General features: G+C 40.8%; 1 protein-coding gene and 1 long non-coding RNA gene across 5 annotated transcripts in view; one reads left to right on the forward strand and one right to left on the reverse strand.

The window, feature by feature from the left end:
• Positions 1 to 5,668: 5,668 nt before the first annotated feature.
• Positions 5,669 to 8,189, reverse strand: LOC118250211 (uncharacterized). The gene is made up of 2 exons (XR_004779361.2): positions 8,046 to 8,189; positions 5,669 to 6,966 (listed from the first exon to the last, which is right to left on the reverse strand). It is a non-coding gene; the product is annotated as an uncharacterized LOC118250211 (long non-coding RNA).
• Positions 8,190 to 8,295: 106 nt separating this feature from the next.
• The window catches only part of PPP2R5E (protein phosphatase 2 regulatory subunit B'epsilon), a 72,908-nt gene continuing 54,866 nt past the window's right edge, over positions 8,296 to 26,337 (forward strand). The window contains exons 1-2 of one of the 4 annotated variants that reach the window (XM_035551096.2): positions 8,296 to 8,983; positions 11,620 to 11,780. In XM_035551096.2, the coding sequence (XP_035406989.1) occupies positions 11,624 to 11,780 (157 nt within the window). In that variant the 5' untranslated portion in view covers positions 8,296 to 8,983; positions 11,620 to 11,623. Of the gene's footprint in view, positions 8,984 to 11,616; positions 11,781 to 26,337 lie in introns of all 4 variants that reach the window. The other 3 variants (XM_035551095.2, XM_035551097.2, XM_035551098.2) reach the window with 3 other exon arrangements.

Here is a 26,337-nt window from a genome sequence, read left to right on the forward strand (position 1 = left end):
AACTACGCTCATCAAAGTTAACACAACAAATAAAAAATGTCTCAAAAGCCCATCACTAAAACCCAGTAAGACATGGGAATTATTCTAAAATAACTTTGCAGGGAAGAGCTAATTTGAAGAGCTCTCATTAGCTATTTGTGTACTGAAGGCTCTCATTATTAGAATGTCATTGTCCAATGTATTTTTGCTGGACTTAAATAAATGGACTTAAATTAAACTTAAATGCACTTAAATAAAAAGTGCAGAGGTACACCTATAGAATTGCAGTTAAGAGGTGAATCTACTTAGAAGTAGGAACTCATTTCGAAAGGCACATACCAGAACTAAACATGACTCAGAAGTGCACAATTACATTAAATATTTATTTATTCAGGATGAGTGAACAGTCTATGTGGTCTGATTATTTTTTATCTGTATTTGAGCTGATATGGCTCAAGTGGGAGCCACAATTTCTTTGAATGTACTAAATATAGCTTAAAATGAATTTTCCAGAGGTGTCTGGTGGTACTTTTGCAAATCATGTTTTTAACTCCTACTTGCGTTCTCTTAAAAAAAAAAAAGAGAAAATCTTAGTTCTATTTTTGATCTTCTCTCATTCAAGTCTTGGTTATAGATTCTTGCTATAAATCCTTCTGGGAACTACCTGACACTGGAGAATGTTGAAAACTCTGTAAGTATGAGGACTGGATAGCGTACTAAAATAGCCACTTAATAATGGTAATAAGCCAAATCTTATCATAACACATTACAGATTTTATATTGGTTCAAATTCTTCTATGTTTACTGAGTTATCCTACTTTAAATCTGGTTTCTAGACTTCTCTATAGAAAGCTTATCATGGTGCATTTTTATTTAGTGGCAGATAAGCTTAACTAATAACTCATTAATGTGTTGTATATATAACGTATGTCGCAATTATGCTAGCATGTTAAAGTCCAAGGACAATCTAATCTCCTTGGTGTTCTTCAGCATGTTTTTTTTTCTATATATGTTCATACCTTTTGCCTCTGTAATGGGATGTGAAAGGTCGTTTATTTCATCTTGTCAGATAACACAAGAACAAATAATACAGAACAGTTCTGAAAAATAAGTCACTCGTTCACCATTTCCACTCCGTCAAAGATATTGACAGACCTCTGCCAAATTCAAACTCGAGTTTTTTCTTCAAGCTCAAGATTCCCTGTATATGAATCCCCTTCTTGTGTGGTAATTGCACCAAGCCATCCTAACTTTCAGTCTTCTCATATTTTTTTTTCTAAATACAATCTATACCAAGGTAGGCGGCATTAAAGATAAGGATGCATGATGGATTTGTACAATGGTATAATGATGTTTCCCATTTTATTCTCCATTCCTTTCTTAACCTTAACATTCTAGTCTCTTTTCTGTCATCAAGTATGTGAGAGTTTTGAATACTATTCCTTCTCAGTGTTTCCAAAGAAATCAGTTATATCAGTATGCTCATTTAAAGTGAGAAATTCTCATTTCTTCAACTAAGTTTTTAAACTTCCAGCACTTGCACAGAACACCATTTCTGTTCTTGTTCCAATTATCTAGTTTTGTGTGGTCTGCTTAGTCAGGTGTTTGCTACTTTTCATCTAAATCTAATCAGTGCCTGTGTTTTTCCAGGATTCATAGCTTTCTGATTTCAACTCCAGTTCCCGTTCTCATTTGAAGACAATCCCTTCCTTGCTCATCATTTATATGGTATCTCCAATTCCTGTAGAGGGTCAGTAAAAAACTACAAGCCTTCCTATTCACGTATTTTTTTCAGTGGTAAAATTACCCTATTTGTTTAAACTTGACAGTGGATTTGGATTTTATGAAATGCTCTTATAGCCTTTCTTTTCCTATCCTTCCTATTCCAGCAGTATTCACACATTCCTCTCCAGGTAATGTTCCTACTGCTATACCTGCCAGCCAGGGAACAGACAGCAGCACTGAGGAGCTTGCACCCGTACTGTTTATGGCTCGCCCTCACAGTGGGTGTAGAGGGGACTACTTGAGTGTAAGAAACAGCCAAAGCTAACAGTTATACAGCGTGGATATTCAGGAGTCTGGTTCTTCACCTTTGATTTAGCAGTACAGCTCCAGACAAGATACTAGCAACCACTTTCGCAGCTGCAGGAATACCACACCATCGTCATAACAAAACACGTGCCTGTATGTCCAACAACCCAGGCTCTACCAGGCATTTCCTCCCTGCTGAGATCGCTGCTCCAAGGAAAATATCCTTATTATAAAGTGGTATTTCTTATATGGAAAGAAGGCATTCTGCTCACCTGGCTGTTTTCTTCCCTTCTCCAGGCCAACGGCCCCTTTCCTTCACTGTAATCTCATCACCACTCTTAAAATGTTCCTGTGAGTTGCTCCATATCTTGATTTTCTATGCAAAGAAATCATACTTTATGGCCTCCACTGACTACAGTCTCTTAAGTTGCCTCTACCACACGCACCACTAAGTGAACTAAGCTTATCATCCCACTTGATTCCTGCCTCTGCTGTTTATTTGTTGCATTTCCCCACCCCCGCCATGTTTTAGCCCATTATTTTTCTGAAAAGGTAAGGCTGGAAAACACATTGCTCCCTCCCAAACTCTTTGTTTTGTTTTGCTCAGTGTGAGGGCAATCCTGCGCATGCAGCACGCTCCCACGAGGATTTGTGTTTATACCTGTAACTAACACTCAGCCATTTCCTTCCAAGTATTTCCGCTCCTGCTGTCTCTAATAGTTTGTTCAAAAAGCCTGTGGAAATGCCCTCGGCACCTGTACAGCCCCTTCCTCTGCCCAGGTTCACGTTGCAAGCTTTCGAACCCATCAGGACTTAAATTTTAAACTTATTTAAGTGCTTTAAGACTCCCCCCGATGTTAAATATTCCCTACAATGCTGAGCTACAGCATATAAATGTACACTTTTATTTGCCATTATTTGAAAACTTTAAATTGAAAAGTATCTAAACATTAAAGCTGTGACATAGGACTGTAGTGGATTTATGTGGCAAGGTTTTGGTAGCTGGGGGCTGCAGGGGTGGTCTCTGTGAGAAGAATCCAGCACCTGCCCCTTGTAAGGTAAGGGCCAGTTTCAGCCGGCTCCAAAAGGGACCCAATGCTGGCCAGAGCCAAGCCACTAAGCGATGTTGTTTGCGCCTCTGTGAGAACAGATTTCAGAACACTCGCTTGTTCTCTTTCAAAACAAAATTATTCTATCTTAGCCTACTCAGTCCTTAGTGCCTCTGTACTTCAGGAAAATCTCTAGTATCAGCTGTGGCTAGAACCACAGATAGGCACTAAGCTTGGGAGGGAAACCAACAGGTACCTTGCTGGAGCTGCGGGAAGCACTCTGAGAGCTGTTCATACAGGTGACATACACGTGTTCTGGACACCTGGACCACCCACTGGTATCGTACCCATTTTGTTCGTTCTGGAGTGTGACAATGAAGAAGCCGGGCCAAAGGAGAGGTGCTCATCTGGCGAGGCCAGCAGCTCATCAGAAGTGGACAGCTTTATACTGGGAGATAACTGAAACGAGGAGACTTGAGCAAAAAGCAAAGAAACGGAAGAAGAAACAGGAGGACTTCTTCAAGCTGGGATTCAGACATAGCCTGGCAGTACAGGGGACAATGTAACATGGGCTGATACTCTGTTTCCATGTGTACTTCCAGCCTCCAGAGGCAGCGCCAGGTGTGGCTGCCCCTGGGGAGGGCTGTGGAGCGCTGGAACCCCCAAAGGCAGTTGGGCAGCGACCGTTGGAGAGGAATCAGCCGAAGCAGGCAGAGGGAAACAGGCAGAGAAGGGAAGTTAAGAAAAAACCCGTAAAACTACGCCTAAAGGAGCACCTGGGGCTAGAAGGCAAGTAAAGAAGCTGGGGGAGGGGAAGGATTTAATAAAAAAAAAAAGAACAAAAAAGGTAATTGGGGAATAAGCGAAAGCAGCTCGCTTGTTGTGTTAGGAGGAGGCAGCTAGCCAGCTGCAGAGGCGAGCAAGATCCTACTTATCTTACCATGTTGACTACAGAAACAGACTTCTAGTGACGCAGTGTCTATAAACAGAGAAGAGTTAGCTCCCCTTCGGGTAGTTGTGTCTATGACCCTAAAATCCTCACCCCACAAGTTTATCAGGAATTCAGCTCCTGAGGGCACTGACAGTGTTATCGCAGAGCTGAGATGTGGAGGAGCGGGAGGCAAAATATCTATGTAATAACACAGGCTTCCTATGCCAGAAATTTGGCACGGCAATTATATATGTTGGCCAAAAGCTGGCCATACCTTTCCTCTCCAAAACGTGAAACATAAAAATCAGAAGTCAACTGCGGTGTAAACAGCCAAAATAGAATGTTTTTTTTTTTTTCATTACAGACCGATTTGATTCAATAGCAAACAAAAACTCTCAGATTGTGCTGTTTCAATCAAACTGATGGAGCAGGACAGTCACTTTGATGCTGTATTCCACTGTGTTCATTTTTGTTAAAAGATGCATCAGAAAAGACTTGTGCTCATGCTGATTTGCCTCTTCAAACAGCACTGCTGCTTCCTCCATAATACTTTCTCTTTCTGGTCTTTTTCCTGCTGGTCTGAATAATTAGTTCTCTGGGGAGATCATGTCTTTTCTTGCTTAGTAGTATTGGAACAGGGAATATCTGAACTAATCCCATGGTACCCCGATAATGCTCCTTTTGACATACAGGAGATCCTTTATGGAGCATTATATGACCCCTTCTGTAGACAAATACATGTCGGATGTGCTACGTGAAACATTTACAAGCTCCAGCTAAATCCATTTATATTTATCACTCAGCAGAGCAAGACTTCCACAGCGTTACCTATTTAGCAATCCTGTTTGATAAGTTTCTATGTAAAGAGCAGACAGAATGCCAATGTGGATGTGAGCTCCGTACTCCTGCCTGGGTGGCCATAACAGATGGTCTATAGTGGAACTTCCGTCACCAAAAAACGTGAAGCAGAACAAATCTGAGTCACTCGTACAAAAACTCTGTTCTGGAGGACTCTCAACTGCTTTTCTGACTGCTAGGGTGCTAAAAAGGCCCGTGCATAGCTGGTGAGGAGCTGGCCATGAAAATTCCCATCTAAACTATTTTTAAAAACCCCTTTTGTAGACCAGTAAGGCAGTGTAACTTCTTTTAAAAGGTAGGCTCGCCCTGTGCCCTTGACAGCAGTGGAGAAATAGTGACCGAAAAAACTTACTATTTTTTGTAGCTCTTCAGGAGGGGTTGCAGGTATTGCATGCATGCCTATTTATAGATAGGCCCACTGTATGTGAGCCATCGGTTGTGAACTTTATCTGATGACAGTTCATTTTTATTCTTGCAAATTGATATTTTATAGATTTATACAGACACGTATAAAATATGCAGATGTGTAAAATATCTGTAGTACTTTTTCTTTTTTCTTCTCCATCACCGCATTCTTCTCCATTACACTGGGACCTGTGTAATCATTTTTAAAATACTAAACTTTACAAAATATAGACCAAACAGGGAATAGGAGAAAGACAAGTAACCGTGCCCCTTTTAAATACAAGGAGTTTTACATTTGTGTCTTATGTTGTGATCTTAAATCTCCTTATAGATGGAGATTCTACAGACCACAACAGAAAAAAGAAGGCAACCTGGAAAAAAAGGGAAGGCAACTCTGTAAACTCCGCTGGCCAAGTGATAAAAAAGAGGTAAGATTTTTCTTTATTCACTGATAAACCCCGTATTTTTCTTGAGTTGTTACCATACAAATATCACCAAGTATAAAGCATCATAAAAATGTTTTACACGGTCAGAATGGACAAAACCATAGCACATGAAGCAGTTTTCAGAGAAGACAAACTATCTGTATGCATTATTTACCACCCTGTTCAGCTGTACCGAAGAACTAATTCTATAGCTATTCCTCAACGACAGAACGACAAGTATAAAGCCTTGTGTGCAGGGCAGCGAACTTGCACTGGGAGCTCTTCAAGCAGTCTTGAGTTTTATCCCTTCTAGGACAGGGACCTTAATAAATACCCGTACCATGTGCTTCAGTTTTAGATTTTTAGCATTTTGCAACGATTGGTCTTCCCATTGTGAAATGAAATCCAAGTACAACCATTTAACATGCCATGCTCAACTTCACCTACAAAGCCTGTCTAGCCATCAGGCTGTGCTACAACTTCCCTTTTACAGAGTTTGCCATCAGTAATTTTATGAGCTGCTCGGTGCACTGTTCAGTCCAGACCAGAAGAAGTGCACAGGCCAGTGAATAAATCTGAGTATTACCGTGTGAGGCTGACAAACAAAACTAATGGAATTAAGTACACTTAACAAAGCCAAATATGTGCATCTGCAGGTTTAGTTCCGTATTGATCACAGCAACAGGAAGTTAGTGTTTTTGCAAAATTTTACCTTATGTTAGTATAAAAACCAAACTGACCTACATTCTTTGTTACAAGCCATTGCTCGCATTTAGGTTATTTTAGCAAAGTTGGTTTAAGTGAATTTACTTATATACATATCTCTCCTTTAAATTCAGTTACACATTCTGTAACCATGGTACAGTTCAATCTCTGCTGAATTTTGGTCTTTCAACTACACTTCTGAGGAATGCAATTGATTTACAAGGATGACATGTTTACAGTTTTCTGACTTAAAAGCACACAGAACTTTATTTTAAAAGATGTCTTGACTGCTTGATTGTCCATCTGTCCAGTAATAAAAACGAAGGAAAAGTATTAGGACTGTTGCAATACATCAATTCTCAAGTGGCATTACTGTCTACTTGAAGTAGAAATAACTGGCTTGGTAGGTCAGCAGAAATGGATGCAGGGGTAAAACAGCTCAGCAATATTGTGAATAAATCACATTGTCTGAAAAGTATTTGTATTGGCATATGTAAACAGGAACATAGTCTGTGATGGGCGTGACAGCGCAGATGCTGGTGTTTTTGAGGCCTTGACTGTAGTGCTGTATCCGGTCTTGGTGCTGCAGGTCAAAATAAGACGTGGATGTTTTTCAGAGAACACAGGGAAAAGAAATATGCGTGTTCTGAGGATTAAAGATGAAACCCACAAAGAAAGACTGAAGAGAAGTAGAATTGTTCAGTCTATACATAATAAAATTTAGGGGAGACATGCTTCTTCAGATATGCAAGAGGCATATTGAGAGATGTGAGGCAAAACTGTTCATGTCTATCATGGTTATCCTTCTGTAGCAGTGAACTTTTATTTAGTCTGTCCCTTCTTCCTCTTAGGGCCACAATGTGAGTTGGACCAGGGAACTTACCTGACTGAAAATCAGTAATTTTGAAAGCAGGTTCACAAGAGCTTAAAATCAATCTCAGTTACCTCTACCACAGTCCCAGCTCCTCCATTATACCTGTACTGGTGCTCATGTAGCAGGGGAGTCAACTGAATGGGACAAAAACTGGGTACCCTTTGCAGGATTTTGTAGTTTTCAAGGTACGGTCACAAACAGGGACGTGACTGACCCACCAGAACAACCAGCCCACAAACTGCCCTCAAGCTCAATTCATGAAAAATTACTGTACATCAGGGGGTTTTGGCTGTATCAACCCAGAAGGACTGCAGGTAATTTGATTCCTTTTTTTTTTATTCTGCCAGAAATACAAGGGCAATAGTGGATGGTATTTTAAACACAGCAGCCATATTAACACCATTAGTTGTATTCTGAAAGAAATCAAGCCTTCATGTAAACAAATTAAACAAAACGATGATAATCCTCGATGCCACCTACAACCGCTCATCGTGCTGGCAGCTATACATATAAATATACTCCAAAAAAAAAAAAAGAGAAAAAATGCGAAATCAGACAGCCCGTTCCCCTGACAGCCACCCGGCGGGAAGGGGCACGGGGGTGCCGAAACCCCGCTCCCGGAGGCGGGCCGGGTCCTCCGGCAGCCCCGCGGCGCTCATCGCGAAGAGGGTCGGGGACTTTACCTCAGGATCACGGGTTTTTACCTCAGGATCACCGTTTTTTACCTCAGAAATACCATTTTTTACCTCAGCATTACCAAGTTTTACCTCAGAATCACCGGGTTTTACCTCAGCCGCCGGGCCTCACTCTGGCGGCGGCGGCCGCCGCTCGTCCGCCTCCCTCCTGCCCGCCGCGGGACGAGGAGGTCGATGGCGGTGCCGCTCTCCGCCACCGCTCTCCCGTCGCCGCCCCTTTCTTCTCCTCCTTCTCCTCCTCCTCCTCCTCCTCGTCGGGCCGCTCTCCCCTTTCCCGGCTGTCCCGGCGGCGGCGGCGGGCGCCAATGAGGCGGCGCGTCCCGGCGGCCGGCTCCAGTGGGCGGGCGGGGGGCGGCGGCAGCAACGCTGAGGCTGTGAGCGAGCGAGTGCCATGGCCGGAGCCCGCTGAGAGCCACAATAGCAGCGAGCCGGAGCGCGACCCCGCCGTCCGCCGGGACCCCCCCGCTTCTCCTGAGGCAGCCGCCGCCGCTCCAGCCCCGTTCCGCCCCTCGCAGCGCCAGCCTCCGTCGCTATCTCACCTCCCGGCCGCTCCGCTGCTCCCCCTCGGCTCGGCCCGCACTCCTCCTCCTCCTCCTCCTCTTCCTCCTCCTCCTCCCCGAGCCGCCTCCTCAGGGCCCCCTCCGCCAGGGCTCCGCCGGGAATGTGAGAGCGAGGCAGCGGCCATCGCAGGCAGGGGCCGCGCCGAGTGCATGGGACTGAGCGGAGCCCGCGCCTGAAGCCGCCGCCAAACGCCGCCCTGCGCCGGGGGAAGGCCGCCGCCAACGCCGAGGCCTACAGGCTGCGGGCCTACTACGAGGCTACGGGCCTACTCCGGGCTCCCGGCGTACCGGCTGCGGCCGTACTACAAGCTCCGGGCGTACAGGATCCGGCGCCGCCGCCGCCGCAGGGAGCGAGCCCGGCGCCTCCCGCCCTCGGGCAGCCGCCAAGCAGCGGCCGCGCTCCGCCGAAGCCCGGCTCAGGCCGCCGCCCGCCCCCGCCCCGTCTCCGGCTTCTCAACCAGGAGGGTCAAGGTAACGGAGCCGGGGGGGACGGGTGCCCCGGGGAGGGGACGGCCGATGGCAGCGGGCAGGAGGCGGCCGGGGCCCCCTCGGCTTCCCCCCGGCGGTGTTTGCACCGCTCCGCCCCCCCCCTCCCCGGGACGAGCACACGAAACGAGCCCCCGTGGTGAAGGGAACGCGTCCCCAGCCCCGCAGCTCTCCGCCTCACACAATCAATAACCTCCTTTTATTTTTTTTATGTATATATATCTTATTTTTTCTCCCCTCCCCTCGCTGAAATAGCGTGGCTCGCCGCCGTGCTGTATTCAGCGGAGCGAGGGTTCGTTTGGAGGGAGGAAAAAAAAGAGATCAGTGTTTACTGTAAGGTTGTTAGCCGGGATGTAGTCTGGTTGAATAAGAATGAGGTTTTAATAATTTATCAAGCAGGTTAGGAAAACTGTTACTAAATTTACAGCAGGGAAGTGTCAGTAAAGCTTCTCGCTGACACAATGAGCCTGCAGTTTAAGTGATCTGCTTGGGTCGCTGTCCATTATTATTATTATTATTATTATTTTGGTAATTTCGTTTTGCGAGAGGGCGCAGGCATCCCTGCAGAAATGGTTACACTTCAGTGATGCACGTGATGAGGAGATGAATCTTTTTGACGAGATGAAACAAGGCCAGCAAATTCAGGCTCTACGTATATGTTTTTGCTGATATCCCCAGCGTTTGCTTTATGTAACAGGTAACTTTGGGCTCCTGTTTTTTGGCGGACTGGTGAAATCTTAGAAGTGGGCTGCTGAAGTACAGGCCATTCTATTTCAGTTTATCTGACTTTTTTTATTTATTAATTTTGGCTGGGGCCTGAATGCCCTGGTGATGGTGGCATTTTTTCCCCCCAGATGATAAACAAGGCTGGTTTAACGTACCGGATCGTGTTGCTGATAGCATATTATATTTAGAAAGTATAAGTTGGTGGTGGAGAATATCTCAGGAAAAATAAAAAAAAGATGGTGTAAGGTTTTTTTTGTTGCTGTAATGCCAGCTGCACACTTTAGCATCTGGGTGCTGCACATGCTTCCTTGAAGAAGCTCTGGAACTTGCACTTCCATTTTTGATAGATTTAGTGCACCTATCTATAATTTTGCATTAAACACTTCTTATCTTTCTGAACTTGTTTATGCTTGCAGTAAATCCTGCTTTCCAAAGGTTTTATTCTAGAAGACAAATCCAAATAACGTCTGTTTCAATGGATTTAATAATTTCTGAAGCACGCGAGTAAACAAATATTTTAATAAAAAAAGTACTTGAAAGTGCTCTCGATCTTGGGGAATCAACTTCTTTCAGGCTCCGAGTCACTGGTAATTGAAGTCAACAGACACTGAGGATGAGTAATGCTTTCCAAGGACACGCTCTAAGACCCTGATCCTGCAAGTGCTTATGCCGATGCTTAACTTTGCACGAGCGCGCAGCCCTGCTGAAATTAACACAACTGCTTTTGCACGAGCGCGCAGCCCTGCTGAAATTAACACAACTGCTCTTGCTGCTCGTCGTGCTATCAACACGGATAGTTCTGTGGATTTCAGTAGAGGTGCACGTGCTGGTGAAGTTAACTGTACACAGCACTGCCTGAAGTATGTAGGCTGAAATTCCTCCTTTCTTGTTTTCCTTGAGTATTGCTCCCGTATTGCACCAAGATGTGATAGGCCTTTTTAGCAGCCGGCACAAGACTGGTAAATACAGTAGCTGGATGGCTGAATTTACTGTTTAAATATTTCCTTTCAGTTTTTCTGAGGAGTATGGAATTAGCTACAGCAGCATTACCAAGGCCTGCTTTATAGGCAGAAGCAATGCTTATTTCTTAGACCAGCTGATAGAGTTGGGAAACAAACAAACTTTTGCTTGCAGAAACCTTTACTTGGCTCTCTGCCTCTCTCTGCAAACCTTGTCTGGCTTATGCCCTTAGAACTATTATGGCTACCACACTGCTATTATTACAGAAATGCCAGAACATGGAGTAACAGCGTGTTGAGAGACTCAGTACAAAAACTGAGAATTTTTAAAATGGAGAGTAAACAAGCAGTATGTAAACTTTGTCAGTGCTAGTGCAATTGTGCAGCAATACAGGACTTTCTGCTGTACTTTATTATGTTGCTGCAAAATCTTATCTGGAGGTGTGGTAAATAAACTTTTTTTTGTCCTTTTTTTTTTTTTATCCTAAGCATTTTGATGACTCTGCTGTGAAAAAGACATTCGTACCTTTTCAAGTACCCATTATTTAGCTTGCATCGTGCCTCACAGCATGAGTTCAAGGTGCTTTGTCCCAGACAATATGTAGTTTAAGGCTTCAATCCTGTGTCAAGTCTACAGGTGTATGAAGTTCTAGTGACACAATAACGTCATCATTAGGTCTGAATTTTTCCTGTTGAAGGATTTTTGGCAAGTGGAGGCAGATGAAACAAGGGAGAAGAATAATTACAGTATTCCATTAAGTTTATTCCATAAGACTTGCTTATATGTTCGTGAGTTCTCTCTCCTAAAACTCTGTCTAGGTAAATTGTTAGAAGGAGAACGGTAAAGAAAGAGTGAGGGTTTGGGAAAGTTTAAATTAATCTTTACCTGTTTCATCTGTTTGGAATATGTTTGTAATACTTGTTTTCCTTCAGTAGGGATATGTCCTCAGCACCAACTACTCCTCCATCAGTGGATAAAGTAGACGGATTTTCTCGGAAGTCCGTCAGGAAAGCTAGACAGAAGAGGTCACAAAGCTCCTCCCAGTTTAGGTCTCAGGGCAAGCCTATTGAGTTAACTCCCCTGCCTCTGCTGAAAGGTAAGATCAAGAATGATTTTTAATTCAAAACCAAAACAATTTTACTTTACAGCTGACTTCTAAACTCAAAGTATTCTATTGCCAGAAATTGCAGGGAAATTTTGCCAGTAATGAGGAACGTTTCATGCCAGAAACGTATGTATTTAAGCTCCACAAAATACTTTATCTGTGACTTGAGGGTGTGGTAATTGTTTGCGATACTTGTGGAAGTTTTAAATGCTAATGTTAACCCGTACCATGACTTGAACTTTCAAGGCACACAGACTGCTCAGCAGTTGAGCTAAATGAGCAATAATTTTGGCGAGGGCAGATTGATTTGTGAGCAGAGGGAAACTGTGTGACTTTTAGGATCTTACCTTGTAACGTGTGGGCCTGCAACCTGTGGCCCTGGTGCCAAATCTAGCCTGCAGGCAGGTCTTGAATGATCTACAACAAAGCATTACTGAGGAGATAGCATTTGTGAGTAGGTAACTCCCAGCTCCTGGCTTATGCTGGGTTTGGAAATTGAAAGGTCCCATGAGCTACAGCATCTCAAGAGGAAAGATTCTGCCAATCAGGTCTTAGGCAAGACACTACTGTTTGGACAGCCTGCATATTCCCACTCCATCTGAGTTTCTGCTGGCAAATTTAACCTCTAATTTGGGAAAGAAAATCATGATCCAGCATACAGCTCTTAAAAGGATGCCAATATCTCCGTAATATCTTGAATGCTTCCCCTAAATCCTAGTCGTCACTGAACTTCAACACAAATCCAGGGGCTGACAACACCTCTGAGAATTGCATGTGGCTAGTATGGAAGAGGGAATCACCTTCCAGATGTGTTTCCTTTTACTGAATTCTTAAATGTTCTACTTGGTTTTTAGATTTTTTTTTCATTGCTATTTTTTCCCATTACAAGTAATGAAGCTAAGCACAGTTGATACTGATAATTCTGGAAAATAACAGGGTTAATAGGTTTAGTATGAGGCCTGTCCCATTTTTGCTTTGTGGGCATGTAGATTTCCCATGTCCCATCCTCTACCTGTTTGTCAGATTTGGTAATCAGTGTACAGAAATACATATTGGATGTGCAATTGCACTTTGGTTTGGTTCTTAGCCATGCTACTTCATAGGAATAGAGAAGTTGAGGGAAAATAAACAGGCAAAACACAACAACAACAAAAACCCAGCACATACCCCTTATATGTATGTGTCTTTTAAATTAAATGAAACTTAGATTGTAGGATTTGTTCTGCTGGAGTTGTTACTGAAACATTTGGGGCTTCTTTCTGTGGGATGTGTGTGAGAATGCCCAAATGGCCATGCTTGGACAAAAGCAAGGTCCATCCAACTGCACCTTGCTGGGGCTGACTCTGACCCGTTTGGAGAGAAGAGCAGGGTAGGCCTGGAGTGACTCTGGAGCACACTTCCTCTCTTTGCCGTTTTTCAGCCCAGGGTCTGTCAACACTGGTGGATTTTTGACTTTGTAGTCTGCAGCGAATATGCTTTTATGAAATTTTCCAGTGGTTTAGTGAAAGTATGATAAAGAAGCAAATGCTCCTTTAAAATAATTTGAAAACTCACTTTTATGCTTCTGCAGGTTGTTTTTGATCATTTCTCAGAAACGCATCAGCTAGTATTTTTAAGTATGTGAATAGAGTTTATTCTTTGGGTTAAATGGATAAATGACTGGCAAACATTTAGATTTATATTTGTATAAGTGAATAAATCAATGTTAAAATTATTTTACTCTATTGTGTAGCCCTTTTCAGGGAACACACTAGATGTTCTCAAACATAGGAAAAACATTGGCTTTGTCTGAGGACCTGGTCTTGCAGGAGCACACATGCAGGTCATATGCAGGTGCTTAATTTGACTCCTGTAGCTAGTCCCATGGATTGAGATATAAAACTATAATAAGATAAAACAGATGGGGTGCAGAGAGCGTTGTTGAGACATTTATGATTAGTGTCATAATGAGTTACAGTGGTCCAGCTTCAAATTAAGAATCTGATCCTGTGAGTTAGTTTTCCCTCTCTGACTTAATGCGGATTCCCACAGGCACAGGGATCTTCTACCTGTGCAGGTCAGTTTGTAGGATTTGGGCCTAACAATCTGAAACAGCAGTGGTGTAGGTCCTTCCTGAAGGGACACTGGCAATTAAATACTACACTATTCTTTAGAAATGTTCTTGACCTACCTATCAACGTTCTTGATATTCGTGACAACTAGGAATATTTAACCTGAAAGGAGTGAGAAAACAAAACTCTTCTGCATTTGTTATTCTTTTCCTGGAAAATTGCCTGGAAGTCCTTATCTTTTAAAGTCTTAGGATTGTACTTACCTTCAAACAAGTGACTAGTCCTATTACTTTATTCAGTAACAATATAATTTCCAATTTTATCCTTATTATTTGGGTCTTTCAAACCAAAACAGAAGAGCTATCAGCAAAATTGCTTTTTTTTAAGACCATGAAGAATGAGATCAGTTTGGAGATCTACGGTTGCTAGGTTTATTTAAACTTCTTGTTTTGGGTAAGTTTCAAGTTTAGTCAAACCTCTTTAGAATTTTTCAGTACAGGAAAGTTTTAGAGGACAGACCTTGAATTCAACCTCAAACATATTTTATGTTTGTGATGGATGGGTTCTGCAGACAAAACCACACATGCTATGCTCCTTTCTTTTTTTTTTTTTTGGTAGAAATATATTGCCTATTGACAGTTGCAGGCTGTCTTCTCTCAGAGAAGCATCTGCATGGACTTCAGTATCATTTTTTGATCACAAGAATCAAGTATGCAGCAAACTAGATAAATGCTTAGTCCATTCTTTGCAAGTTCTTATGCTGCTCCTGTCACCATAATGATTTGAGCACCTTCCAGTCGTGTATTAAGTGACGTGACTACACATCTGTCACATCTTATCTGCTCTCATTCCTTTCCCCAGGGACAGAGTCATATATAGTGAAATGGCTTGTTTTGGTAGTGTTTTAATGCAGCCTGCTGCTTTCTGTGAACATACATGAGTGTGTTGCAAAAACAGATAAGTCAGAGTTGTTGTTCATTTGGTAATAAAAATCTTGCAGGAAAGAGAAATAGGAGACAGAATATGTTTCAGTGTTATGGACAAGTCTGAATGATAACTTGCTATTTAGGAAATGTAGTGAGAAGAAGTAGAGTTTTCAGTGTTGCTTCCTCCAGTTAGAGAAAGTATAGGGAAATGAAGTTGTTACCATGTGTTCTATTATTTTTTTAATTAGCAGAAGTGTGTGTATTGTTTAGCGCTGTGTAAACAAACACTTGATGTATTTATAAAATGCAAGGTGCCTTCTGAGGCTCTCTTGGGCTCTGTTCAGACTTCGGAAGGCTCCAAGCCAAAAATCTCCTGTGATCTCCTACAGTCAAGACTTAACATTTCTGATAATTTAATTATTTTGTTATTTATTGCACTGTAACTTTTATACGATGACTGATGTTGAATATAACATTTTGAAAGCAGCCTTTGCTCCTTTGTTTTGAGTGTAGATGAATGGGACAAGAAGTGCTGATGGAAGTTGTGATGCAGTTGTCCTGCATTTTCAATGTGTGAATTCTTAAATATGTTTCAGTCTCACTTGTATTTAAATGTTTGCATGCTCTTGCCTGGTGTATCTTGCACTGTATTATGGTTTCACATTTTGCCTTTGCTTTTAAAGAGCCGTCAGGGCTGGCAGGTCCCTTAGGAAGCTGGTTTGTGGCAGGGCAGTGCTGGTGAAGGGCCCTGTTCTGGAAATGCCTACATCCACCTCTGTGCCTTAGCCAAACCCACACCAAGTTTGTTAACCAAGTTTGTGGCGTGCCTCAAATCATGCTTGGTCTGTAGTGGAAGGTAGTATTGTATGTGCACTGGCAAGGGGTGTTGCTTACTGGAAGATGATTTTACTTTCATTTTGTTCAGATAATCTTTTTGCTTGGAAGTCTTGAGCAGAAGAACAGTAGGAGTGCAATGCTGGAAAGCAATTAGGTGGAAAAAAATATACTGTAATACTGGACACGTGAAAACAGACCGAATTCAGCATTACCTGTAAAAGCGGAAGAGGGAGTTCAGTCCTGTTTGTGCCAGTGCCTGTAACAGTAGGGGAGTGGCCAAGGGATGAAGACATATGTGCAGATGATTGAAAAGATGATATGGTTTATAAATAAATGTTGAGCATCTTGAGAAATTGGGCAGAAAGCTAGCATGTAATTCACAGTATTCCCCCCTCATTCATATCAGAAATACATGAATAAGGTAAAGCATGCCATACGCAAGTACGGAAGGTTGTTTTTAGCAAATTCTAAAACAATCTATCCCATTTTTTTAATTTCAAGGTATGCCTCTTGCTTCCTATCCTTCTTCCACATTTTCCAGTGGTCTAAATATAGTGTAGTTACTTTCAGGTTTTTTAAAACTAGCTCATGTTTTTGTTGAAAACAGGCCTCAGCTCAAATATAATTTTTATTTTTAGATAATGTTTCTTCATTAAAATAGGCACTCAGAACAGAAGTTCTCTGTCAACAATACCAATTGCTTTGCTACCTCAATATTATGAAATTTATTGAGCTTCTAATACATTCATCAGATAGTTTCCATGGTGTTAAAGAACTGCTGTAGTGGCAACAAAAGAGCACTGCATAGTCAAAAGGGGAAAATCTTTTACTTGCTGTTTGCTTTTGATCATTATGTTATTTCCCTATAGGTGAGATTTTATTATAAGCGTTTCGTAAGAATCCTATCTGTAGGTCAAATGCTGTAGGTCCTAAGTAGTCAAAAATCCTATCAATTCCAGAAGACTTCTGCTTAAGTGAGAATTGCAAGATGTGTACCACCTTTTTCAAACATAACTACGTTTGATTTTTAAAAAATATCTTCTTTATCATAAGATTTAAGACTGAAAAAAACTGTTTGTTTTTAGAATACCACCTTCAGAATTGTACATGTGGGAAATGTATATTATTATCTGAGTTGTAAGAAAGTTGAGTTGTGAAGAAAGCCTCAATTTTCTGTTGACGTCCATGGGGGTTTGGCTGCTTGTCATTTCTGTGCTGGTCTCCATTTCTGAAATTTGGAATGCTTTACAAATACCAACGAACTATGAATAAAATATCTAAACTAAATACTTTCTCCTAATTTATAAACAAGAACGTGGGTTCATAATGGCTGTGACTTTCCAAAATCAAATTTTGCTTTGTTTCCATAATTGGTAATAGATCCCAGGACTCCTCAATTATTGTCTGGAAGAAACCCTGGAACTTGGTTTGTTCTGTACATAGTCAATGGTAAATCAAACATCAGTCCTGGGACTATTATAAAGAATTTTGCACTTGTTCTGGTTGAAGTAAATCCGGACATAATAGGCCCTCTCAGTGTAAGATTTGAGAAAAGGGCCATAATCCCAAAAGCGAGAAGGATTTGTCCCTGTTATTTGCCTTAAAATATGTGGGGTTCCTGTCATAGATAATTAAGATCTTCACTTTTTTTTGTCCTCTTGGCAATTCTTTCATAAATTTGTATTTAACTTCTCTTTAATTTTGTAAACATCTGGTGCTTGTAGAATAATTCCTCCAATGGTCTTAAAGATTTCTGTTTCTGAAATCTGTTTGTTTAGTAGTGTTTAGAGAGGGCCATACACCAATTACATTCTGTCTTTTTGAAATTTTCACTGCTTGTTGTTGTCTCCCACATCTGGAATGCGGTTTTGTAGAACTACACTTGTAGAAAACATGCATTTGTACAAATGTTGACTTGGAAGTTAAGACCATATAAAACAAACAAACAACACCAACATAAAACTTCTTACTCCAGCAATGTATTAGTGAAACTGCAGTTGTTGAGAAATCCGCTCTGCTTAGCCCCGATGTTCTAATGGTCTTTGTTGCTGTTCAGTTGTCTTTATTTATGTGTTTTTAAGTCTATTTAGGTCTGGAGGTTTTTCCTTTAGCCTGCCCCCAAACCTTGAGTGTAGTTGCCTTACTTTCTGAATTTCTCAATCCACCTCCTGGAAACGTTAAGGAATGATCGTTCCCACCTCTTTCTTCTTTATTATTTTATTTTGTAAAGTGACTTGCAATCACTGCGTAGGATATATTTCTGTACTATTCATAAGATCAAGTCTAAAATCTTGATAATTCTTTGCAGGAATGTCTAGATTTAACCACCATCAGAAGCATTTGTTTTCAGTCTGTATTTCTCCTGCATGTCTCTGTAATACGCTTACCAGGATTATTTATTTCTTTAATAATCAAGTTTTCTGTGTCCAAGTGTAACCCTATGGGTCTGTAATAGAACCTACTGTTTCTGTAATAAGTACCTCCTTTATATTCCTTTCCCAAAGTACTTTTGACAAATATAAATTCTGGTTTAGCCATTCAGTCATTTCTGTGTAGCATACGTGATTGTTGAAGCATAGTGCTGCCTTGATAATTGATTATGATATGGAGCTTTACTGTTACGAAAGGTATGCTTTCCATAGCTTTGGAATCGTGTGTGTTTATAAAAATGTGAGCTCACGTGTATTAAATGTGTATAATACACATCTGTGTATATAAACAACTTATATGTTTATTTAATGTCACGTATAAAGTTTAGGTATTGAGTTTATTTCATTTTCTTTTATTTATTTTTTAAAAATTCAGTACTTGTGATGGGATACTACTACTGTTCATTGGTAAAGTTCTGTCATAAGGAGGCAGGCCCTTCGTGTTCGTCCATCAGAAGCGTGTGTCTGCCTGAAAAACAAGCGCTTTTATTTGTGCTTGCTGGGGAGTGGGAGGAGGACGATCGACTAGTTTTAGGTTCAGGGTAACTTCATTTCACCTACAGTTTGCTCATTCAAAATGCTGCTATTTCTTTGGCTCAGTCGTGCAGAAGTTCTTAACTGAAACACACGAGAGGACTCGCTGAGTTCAATGAGCTTTGGTAGGGTTAAGCGTTTATGGATTAGTTATGGAACTGTGTGATCTTTGTAACTATCTAATTCAAAGATATTACCAAATGGATGCATGCTAGTTCGTAAAAACTTCAGGAAAATCTGTTAGAAAAATGTTAGTCTTCTTTCAGAAGTCCACAGCAAGGCTTATCTTAGTTTGAGCCCTCACTGACTGTGGTGGTGGTTGTTGCAGATGCAGTTAGGTGATTTTTTTTTTTCCTGTTTTTATTCTGGTTGCAAACCTCCTTTGAGAAGTTTCCAAGAGTACGCCCCAGTGCGCTGCCTCTCATTTGTGCTGAGGCAAGTGTTTTTGGGGCCACAGTGTAAACCGGATTGTTAAATATGTTCTACCCCCTTCTTGATTTTTTTCTTTTTTTAGCCATCATAATCTCAGTGATCTGCTTTATTACCCCGTGCCCCCTCAAACAGTTGAATCAGCGGAACTTAAACGGGGGTGAACTTCTGCATAGGGTTGGTGGCTTCTCTGTGTGTGGTTTTCAGGGGGGAAAAATGCTGTGCAGCCTGAGGATCTGTATCAAGTGTTTTGAAAAGATATGGTAGCTGTCCAAAGAACTAGTGTAAAATATTTCTGCGTGCTTAGTCACTGCACTTGATTGAAAAACTGTTTTGTACAAAGTCTTGAAGTCAAGCTATAGGGAAATTGGTTTTGTTCAAAAGTAGTAATGATTTACGATAATGGTTTGTTGTAGGGTTCTTGAACAATAGGTTTCTCTAGTTGATAGTAATGTGTGTATAATTTTGAAAATGTACATGTTCTTACATGTAGTTAATGTAACAACATATTTTCAGCCTATAGGAGGTTTATTTTTCCTATAGGAATTTCATTTTTGAAGTCACAGCATGTCTCGTACTGATTAACTGTTGTATTAAATTGTATTACTTGAAAACAAAGTATATAATAATTTCATTATAAAACACTTCAACAGTTCATGATGTTTTTATTAGGATCATTATTTTGCATTTACACAATTTATTAAGGTTTGACACCATTTTGCCCTTTCTGATCTACATGTCAGGTTAACTGGGGGAGTTTCCTCCGAATGTAAAGTGCTTGGCACCTTCCCGAGCATTTGCAGGAGTTTGTGGCAGAGAAGGGTCACAGCATAACGGGGTTGGTAAACCTGGTTAAACGGTCAGAAAGTGAGAAAGAGAAAGGGATCCTTTCCGAGTAGCTTCCTAGAAGGAGAAATAGAACAGCAGATTGCTGTAAAGTCTGTTGAACATCACTGGACATATTGCTAGCTCTGTTGTAACAGTGGCTTCATGTGTTCCCTGACCTGGAGAGCTTCTTTCAGTAATTTAGTGTTGGACTTCACTATTGAGCAAGTTAAAAGAGAGGTGGAGGCAAGCAGTTTGTTATTATAAAAGTTTGTGCCTAATTCAGTGGTTTTGGACCATTAGAAGTTGAAGATTTTAGGAATTTAAATAAATGTATCCGCTGCAAAACATCAGTCATAAACTTAACCTTCCTTAGTTGATGGTTATTTTGCTGAAGTTAAAATAAATCATCAGTGGTATCTCCGGGATGATGAATAAATGCAGATAACTGTGTGTACCTTGTGGCAAAAGTACTCATTTTTAGGACTTGACCCCTAGTTGGAGATAATGGTTACGTACTCACATACAGTCATTTTATTAAGAAAAATCTAATACCTTTGTGAAGAATAAGGGTAAGGTGAAATTGTATCTTGTCTGAAGAAGTACTCAACTGTCAGATTTTCATTAAAGCAATGAAATAAATGCAGCTTGCACAGGTACCCGTTTTATGCCGTTCATTATGAGTGGTGCCTAGGTATAAAATATACTTCACTGTGTAATGGGGGGAAAACTACTTCTTTAGCTATTCTTTTATCCTATAGTTAAGATCTGTTGTTGGCATTATTATTTGTAATGGGTCTGTAACTTTTTGAGAAGCATGAGAAAAAGATTAGTGTTATTAAGAAGAAATAACTGTGTTTTGTGTTGGATGTGGTCTCTGTTTTCATCCCTTAATGCTTTTCACCATGCCTGTGATACCTATCTGCTCTCGGCTGCCCTTCTTTTGCTTGGGGTTTCTGTGCCTCTGTCCAGTGTCATTAATCTTATTTAACATCATCTTCATTTCCTTTGCTTCTTTCTTGTGTGTGCTTGTACCAAACTTATATGTTAAAAATTTTTGTATACAGGTTGCAATAAATTTGTTACTTTCAAGGTTTTGAATGTCATGTGGATTATGTTGTAAAGGAAGACTAGTGTAAATAAAATTTCTAATGTTACAAATTGATACTGGGGATGGTCAGAAACAGAAGAAAGGATGGTTCAAGACTTCAGGGCAATTAAATATTCTCTTCTGTTATGTTAACCAGCAGGATGTAATGTGATTGCCTGAACTCTCATTACTTTACAAGTTTAGCTCGTGTCCTCTCAGCTGACAAGTTCCAAGAGTAGGACATAGATGTTCCATGCAGTCTATTTTTAAAAAAGAAATTCGGTCTAGCAAGTGTTTTCTGAACTCAGTTTAGAGCAGTTAACTGTGTGTGTTTATACAGAATACATTTTTCCATCCAAAGATGGAGAAGGTGCAAAAGATGATTGCAGCTAAGGCAATACTTGAAGCCAGCGTAGTGAACATGCTTGTTGAACAGAGTGAATGTTACCGACAGAGTCAGTTTGGCAGCTGGTTATCTTTTGGCGTTTTCAAAGAACGTTTTTGGGATAGTTTTTGCAGGCCAGAGTTGAGGTGGCACAATCCAGAATCGTCGAACAGCTTGGGTTGGACCTTACAGATCACCCCGTCCCAGCCCCCTGCCACGGGCAGGGACCCCTCCCGTCAGCTGCCCAAATCCCATCCAGCCTGGCCTTGGGCACCTCCAGGGATGGGGCAGCCACAGCTGCTCTGGGCAGCCTGTTACAGTGCCTCACCTTCCTATACCCGAACCCTGCATCGCTAGTTATTATCGTTCCCTTCAATTTCTCTTTATTCCACCCACCCCATGCTTTCTTTTTCTTTTTCTTTGCTTGTTCTCTATCACTGTCTTCTTTACTCTGCTTTCTTCTTCTTCCCATTACCTCTGACAGATACAATTCACTTACTTTTCCACAAGAGGGTGATAAAACTCACTCATACATATGAAACCAGGCGTTCCAGGTGGAGTGGATTGTGGATCTTATTGAAAACCTCCATATAATAAAATCATCTGTATTTAGAAAGAGGAAAAAAAGCCTGTTCATCATCTTAAGTTCCATCAGCGTGTTACGGCGGTTGTTTGTCTGCGCTTCTGGAGGCAAGACGAGACCCGTCAGGGAGAGATCCACCCTGCGAAGAGTGTGCCAGTGCCGTCCTGCCTCTGCTGCAGTAAGCAGACCTCACTGCAAGGCAGGCTTCTGCTCCTCGTGCAATTGCTCTCCTTGGCCTTTATGCTCTTTGTGCTTTCTTGTTTGTTTTTTTTTTTGCCGTTTATTATTAGAAGAAACAGAATCTCCACCCCCCAGCGCTAAGAAACTACAGCGGTTGAAATTTATTCTCACCTTTCAAAAGTGCAAAAAGGGTGGAAAAGGCAAGACAGAGAGAGAGAAAATAGAAATCTCTATCTGCTTTTGACCAAACCTAGACCTTAGGTATTTTATTAAAGATTAAAATCCTCTCTGGTTTGTGCTTGTAGGATCAGAAAGCGCCTATTGGTTACAGGGTTGATGGAGAGAAGTGGTTATTAGTCCTTCTGGGAACAGTAATGGATATTGTGCCTAAAGCTCTGACGCAGGGTTTGGCTCATGGAAGAGTGGTTTATTTGTCTCAGAGTATGCTGGATGGCAAGGTGCAGTAGCAGACCCTGTAGGTATGTGTGGGAAGTGCTTTAGTGCACTTTGAGGAAGAGGCAGTGTGTTGGGCGTGCTCTTAATCTGTGTTTTGGATGCCATGAACTCAAAAAGTGTCCATTGCTATAAACGAAAGAATATTAATGTTGTAAACTTAAGAATATCAGCTGCCAGATTGTCTTGTAAGCCACAAGTGAAAAGTGCTGCAGTGAGTCCCTTCTCATTAGAGCAATGAGCAAGCGGGATCTATGCTGTGGGCTAGGCGTAAGCTAAGCAGTGGAAAGGCTCCTGGAAAAAGTCTAGACACTTCATCGTGATGAGTCAAAGGGAGTCCTGGCAGGGAAGGAGAAAGGAACAAAATGCTTGAGGTTATGTTTACCCCGGCCTCCCATTACTGTGAACTTCCAGGTCACAGAGTAAAATTTCTTATTCCTCCTTAAATTCAGGAAGGAAAAAAAATAATGTCCCCAAATAACAGGTTAAAAATGCTGTATTTTAAGAAAAAGACACAGAGACAGCAGTCCCTTTAGAAAATCTCAATATTTAATCTCCTCCTCACAGTAGGGAATTCTAAAGGCAGGAGGAAAGTGTCCTGTTTCCCAGGACAGGTCTGTTCCTCTTCTTTCTGTGTACCATTCTCCCCCACCTACCACATCCTGAATGAGCACAGTCATGCTCATGTGGAGCTCCCTACTGCTGGGGTAAGCAGGGCCACAGTTAAGGTTTGGTTCAGATGTCTCTAAATGACAAGTGGGACAGGTCCGTCCCATTACCACTCCTGACGCCGACGCTCCAATCCCAAAGCAACCCTTCTACAAAAGAAAAGATAACCCCCAAGAAACCCAAATCAATCTTAGGAGTTCTGCAGATGCTTTTGAGCTGGTTCTGAGAGAGTGAAACTTTCATTTACATTAGCAATGTAAAAATCTTGTTTTCAAGGTAGTGCCCTGATGAAGGAATGTCATAATATCTAGAAACAGAAGTGGCTGGAAGCAGGTTTTGAAGTGTCTATCAGTGTACTTCTCAGCAAGTTACTTTTACTTCTGCTTGGTAAGGAACAGCCACTCCCATAGCAGAAACTGTCTTAATCAAGAATTTTGCAGAGAGCAGAACCAACACGCTCTTCGGAGTAAGTTCTGAGGCGACCTCATTTGACGTGAGCACATCGTTGGTCTCAACTTGTTTCTGTACAGTCAATCATAGCATGAAGGCATTGCAGCACAGCAGAAATTCAGTTGTTTGGCTTTGAGTTGATTCACTTGTGGTGAAGTGTGCCAAAGCTTCATGGTCAATAAAAAGCAAACAGTTTGGAAGTGAGTGTATTCTCATGTTTGGTTTTGGATACGTATAATGCTTCTGAATTAAAAACCCTGATATTTTAAAGACAGTTAATTGAAAAGTTCTATGATGGTATGTATGACAGAATAAAGTCCAGACTTTTTTTTCATTACAGTTGGGCTCTTTAGTAAAGCTTTCAGTGCTTAATGATATTTTTGCCTATGTACTTTTACATGTCTCGAGCACCAGGACCAATGCAGTTTCTTGCATTGTTGTTTTCCAGGTTTCTAGTGCATATTGGGTATCTATATTTGGGATTATTTTTCCCAGACGTATTAGTTGGTGTTTTTCCAAACTGAATTTCACTTTATTTTCTGACCACGTAAGGAATTTGCTTAGGTTCCTTTGTATTATTTCTGACTGCCGCTATTCAGTGTTCCCTGTTTAATATCCTCAGAAGATGTTGTCTATATGCTATTTTAGTCATATAGATCATTAAGGAAGTTATTAATGTCTGGACTAAATTGATTCTTATATCTCACTGGCATTGCTTTTCAGTTGGATACATTGAGAATTTTATCTTGTTATTTCCAGACTTTTCGGCAGTACTGAGTTTCTCTGTCTCTCCTGTCCCCCCAGAGTTGGAATCAATTTCAGACGTAGGGCTTTGAGATAAAGAGAAGTGTGTTTTTTTTGTTTCTTGTGCTAGAATAGAACAAAACCTGTAAATCTAATCACAATCAAAATTGAAGCTGTATTACCATTGCATGTATATCTACACATTGATTTCAATCTGCTGTCTTCGCACTTTAATTTGTACAGTAGTAGTTCTTAAATGATAAATTATTAAGTAAATATTTTCCTAGCGGAATGTGCCTTCTATTTTTATATATCATCTTGAGAACAGAATGTGATCCCTTTCTGTAGGGTCAGCTGTTTGAAATACTTGCCTCTGTTTGTCCTAACTGCATAATCTATAATCCTCGATATGTCTTTAATCCACTTTATCTCTTACAGAACTGTGTCTTTGGGATAAGGAAGAATATAGTATGATAGAATTTGAGGGTATAAAACTTAGAAAGATGAATTCTGTTTTTGAAGTAAGTATTGATAGACTTTGACAGATGCCACAGAGAAGAAATGACTAGTTAAGAAAATTAAATACTGGTATTTTCATTCCTATAGAATGAACAAATAATAATAAAAGTTTTATGTTACTTCATATCTAGAACTATGATAAAATTAAAGATGAAATTTACCACTGGGCTAATCTGAAACATCTCCTGCAGTGTTAAGGGAAAGGAATTGATTTATTTTATTTTGACTCTTTATGGTATTGTGTGAAATCAAATTCAACTTAAAGATGTTTACTTTTCTGTGCATGGCTCAGGTAGAAAACAGTTTCTTTAGCATTGACCACTTGAGATTGAGTGAATCCATTACCTGGAATAAATGTGGTCATATGTATGCAGGAGAAAAACTTTTTAAAAATAAATTGCCTGTAACCTACATATAGGCAAAATGTGACCTTTAAACAAAAATTACTGGTGCTGTTAGGGGCGTCTGTCCTGATGGACTTGGTAAACTGTGCCTTTTTCCAGGAGGATTATAAGGGAAGACCAGGCATAAACAACCAGCTACCAAAATTTCAAAAGAATTATTTAAATCCCAACAAAGATTTAATTTAAAATAACTGTTTTTGTGTATAAATTTCAACTTTTTTTCCTGTGTAAATTTCAGGTAGAGTACTTCATTAGATGCATGTTGATTTCCAGAAGTGTTAGGTGCAAATATAGTTTGTCTTATTTTTTCTTTTCCAAGTGTTGCTTTTGCTTTTGTATGTTTTGGTAATTGACAGCAATTGAAATTTGTTAAATAAAACAAGTTGTCAAAGGTCAGGTTTCTATGTTTGTTTAATCCTAAGGTATTAGGTACCATTCGTCAGGGGATGATGGATTTCTCATTTTGTTTAGTGACAAATAATCTGATGTTACGAGGTCTTTGGGTTTTGAGAGGGTTGTGCAGTGGTGTTGTTAAATGACAAACCTGTGCAGCACAAATATTTGTTAATGAAGCCATGCGCCAGAGCAGGCCTGCCTTCAAACACCACCACTACTTCTCCTTATTTTTGTTAAACATAGTTGATGTTAGACATGAATGTTCCTGATTTCGTATTGTCAAATAAGATCAGAAATGTTAAACCTGGCACAGCAATCCTAATGTTTGTTGTTCTTACAAATGTCTAGGAACATGCATAACACTGAAACCCCCACATTCTTATAACATGGAACAGGAGGAAAACGTTAGTGTGGAGTTTTGGGATTACACATTTATCAAACTTTGGAGAGCCCTGTGAGGAGATTTGAATTGCACTGAAGCTTGTTTTTGTGAGTAGAGATTTCCTTTATAGGAAAAAAAAAAAAAAAAAAAGATGCTATGTAGAGCAGCATGGTCCCTGTTCGCTGCTTCCATTCCCTGGCAGGATGGGAGGGCCAGCAGCATGGGCAGCGTGTGAATCTCAACACCCAAATGTCAATTCCTG

This window comes from Cygnus atratus, chromosome 5 (assembly GCF_013377495.2).
Source record: "Cygnus atratus isolate AKBS03 ecotype Queensland, Australia chromosome 5, CAtr_DNAZoo_HiC_assembly, whole genome shotgun sequence".
Taxonomy (NCBI): domain Eukaryota; kingdom Metazoa; phylum Chordata; class Aves; order Anseriformes; family Anatidae; genus Cygnus; species Cygnus atratus.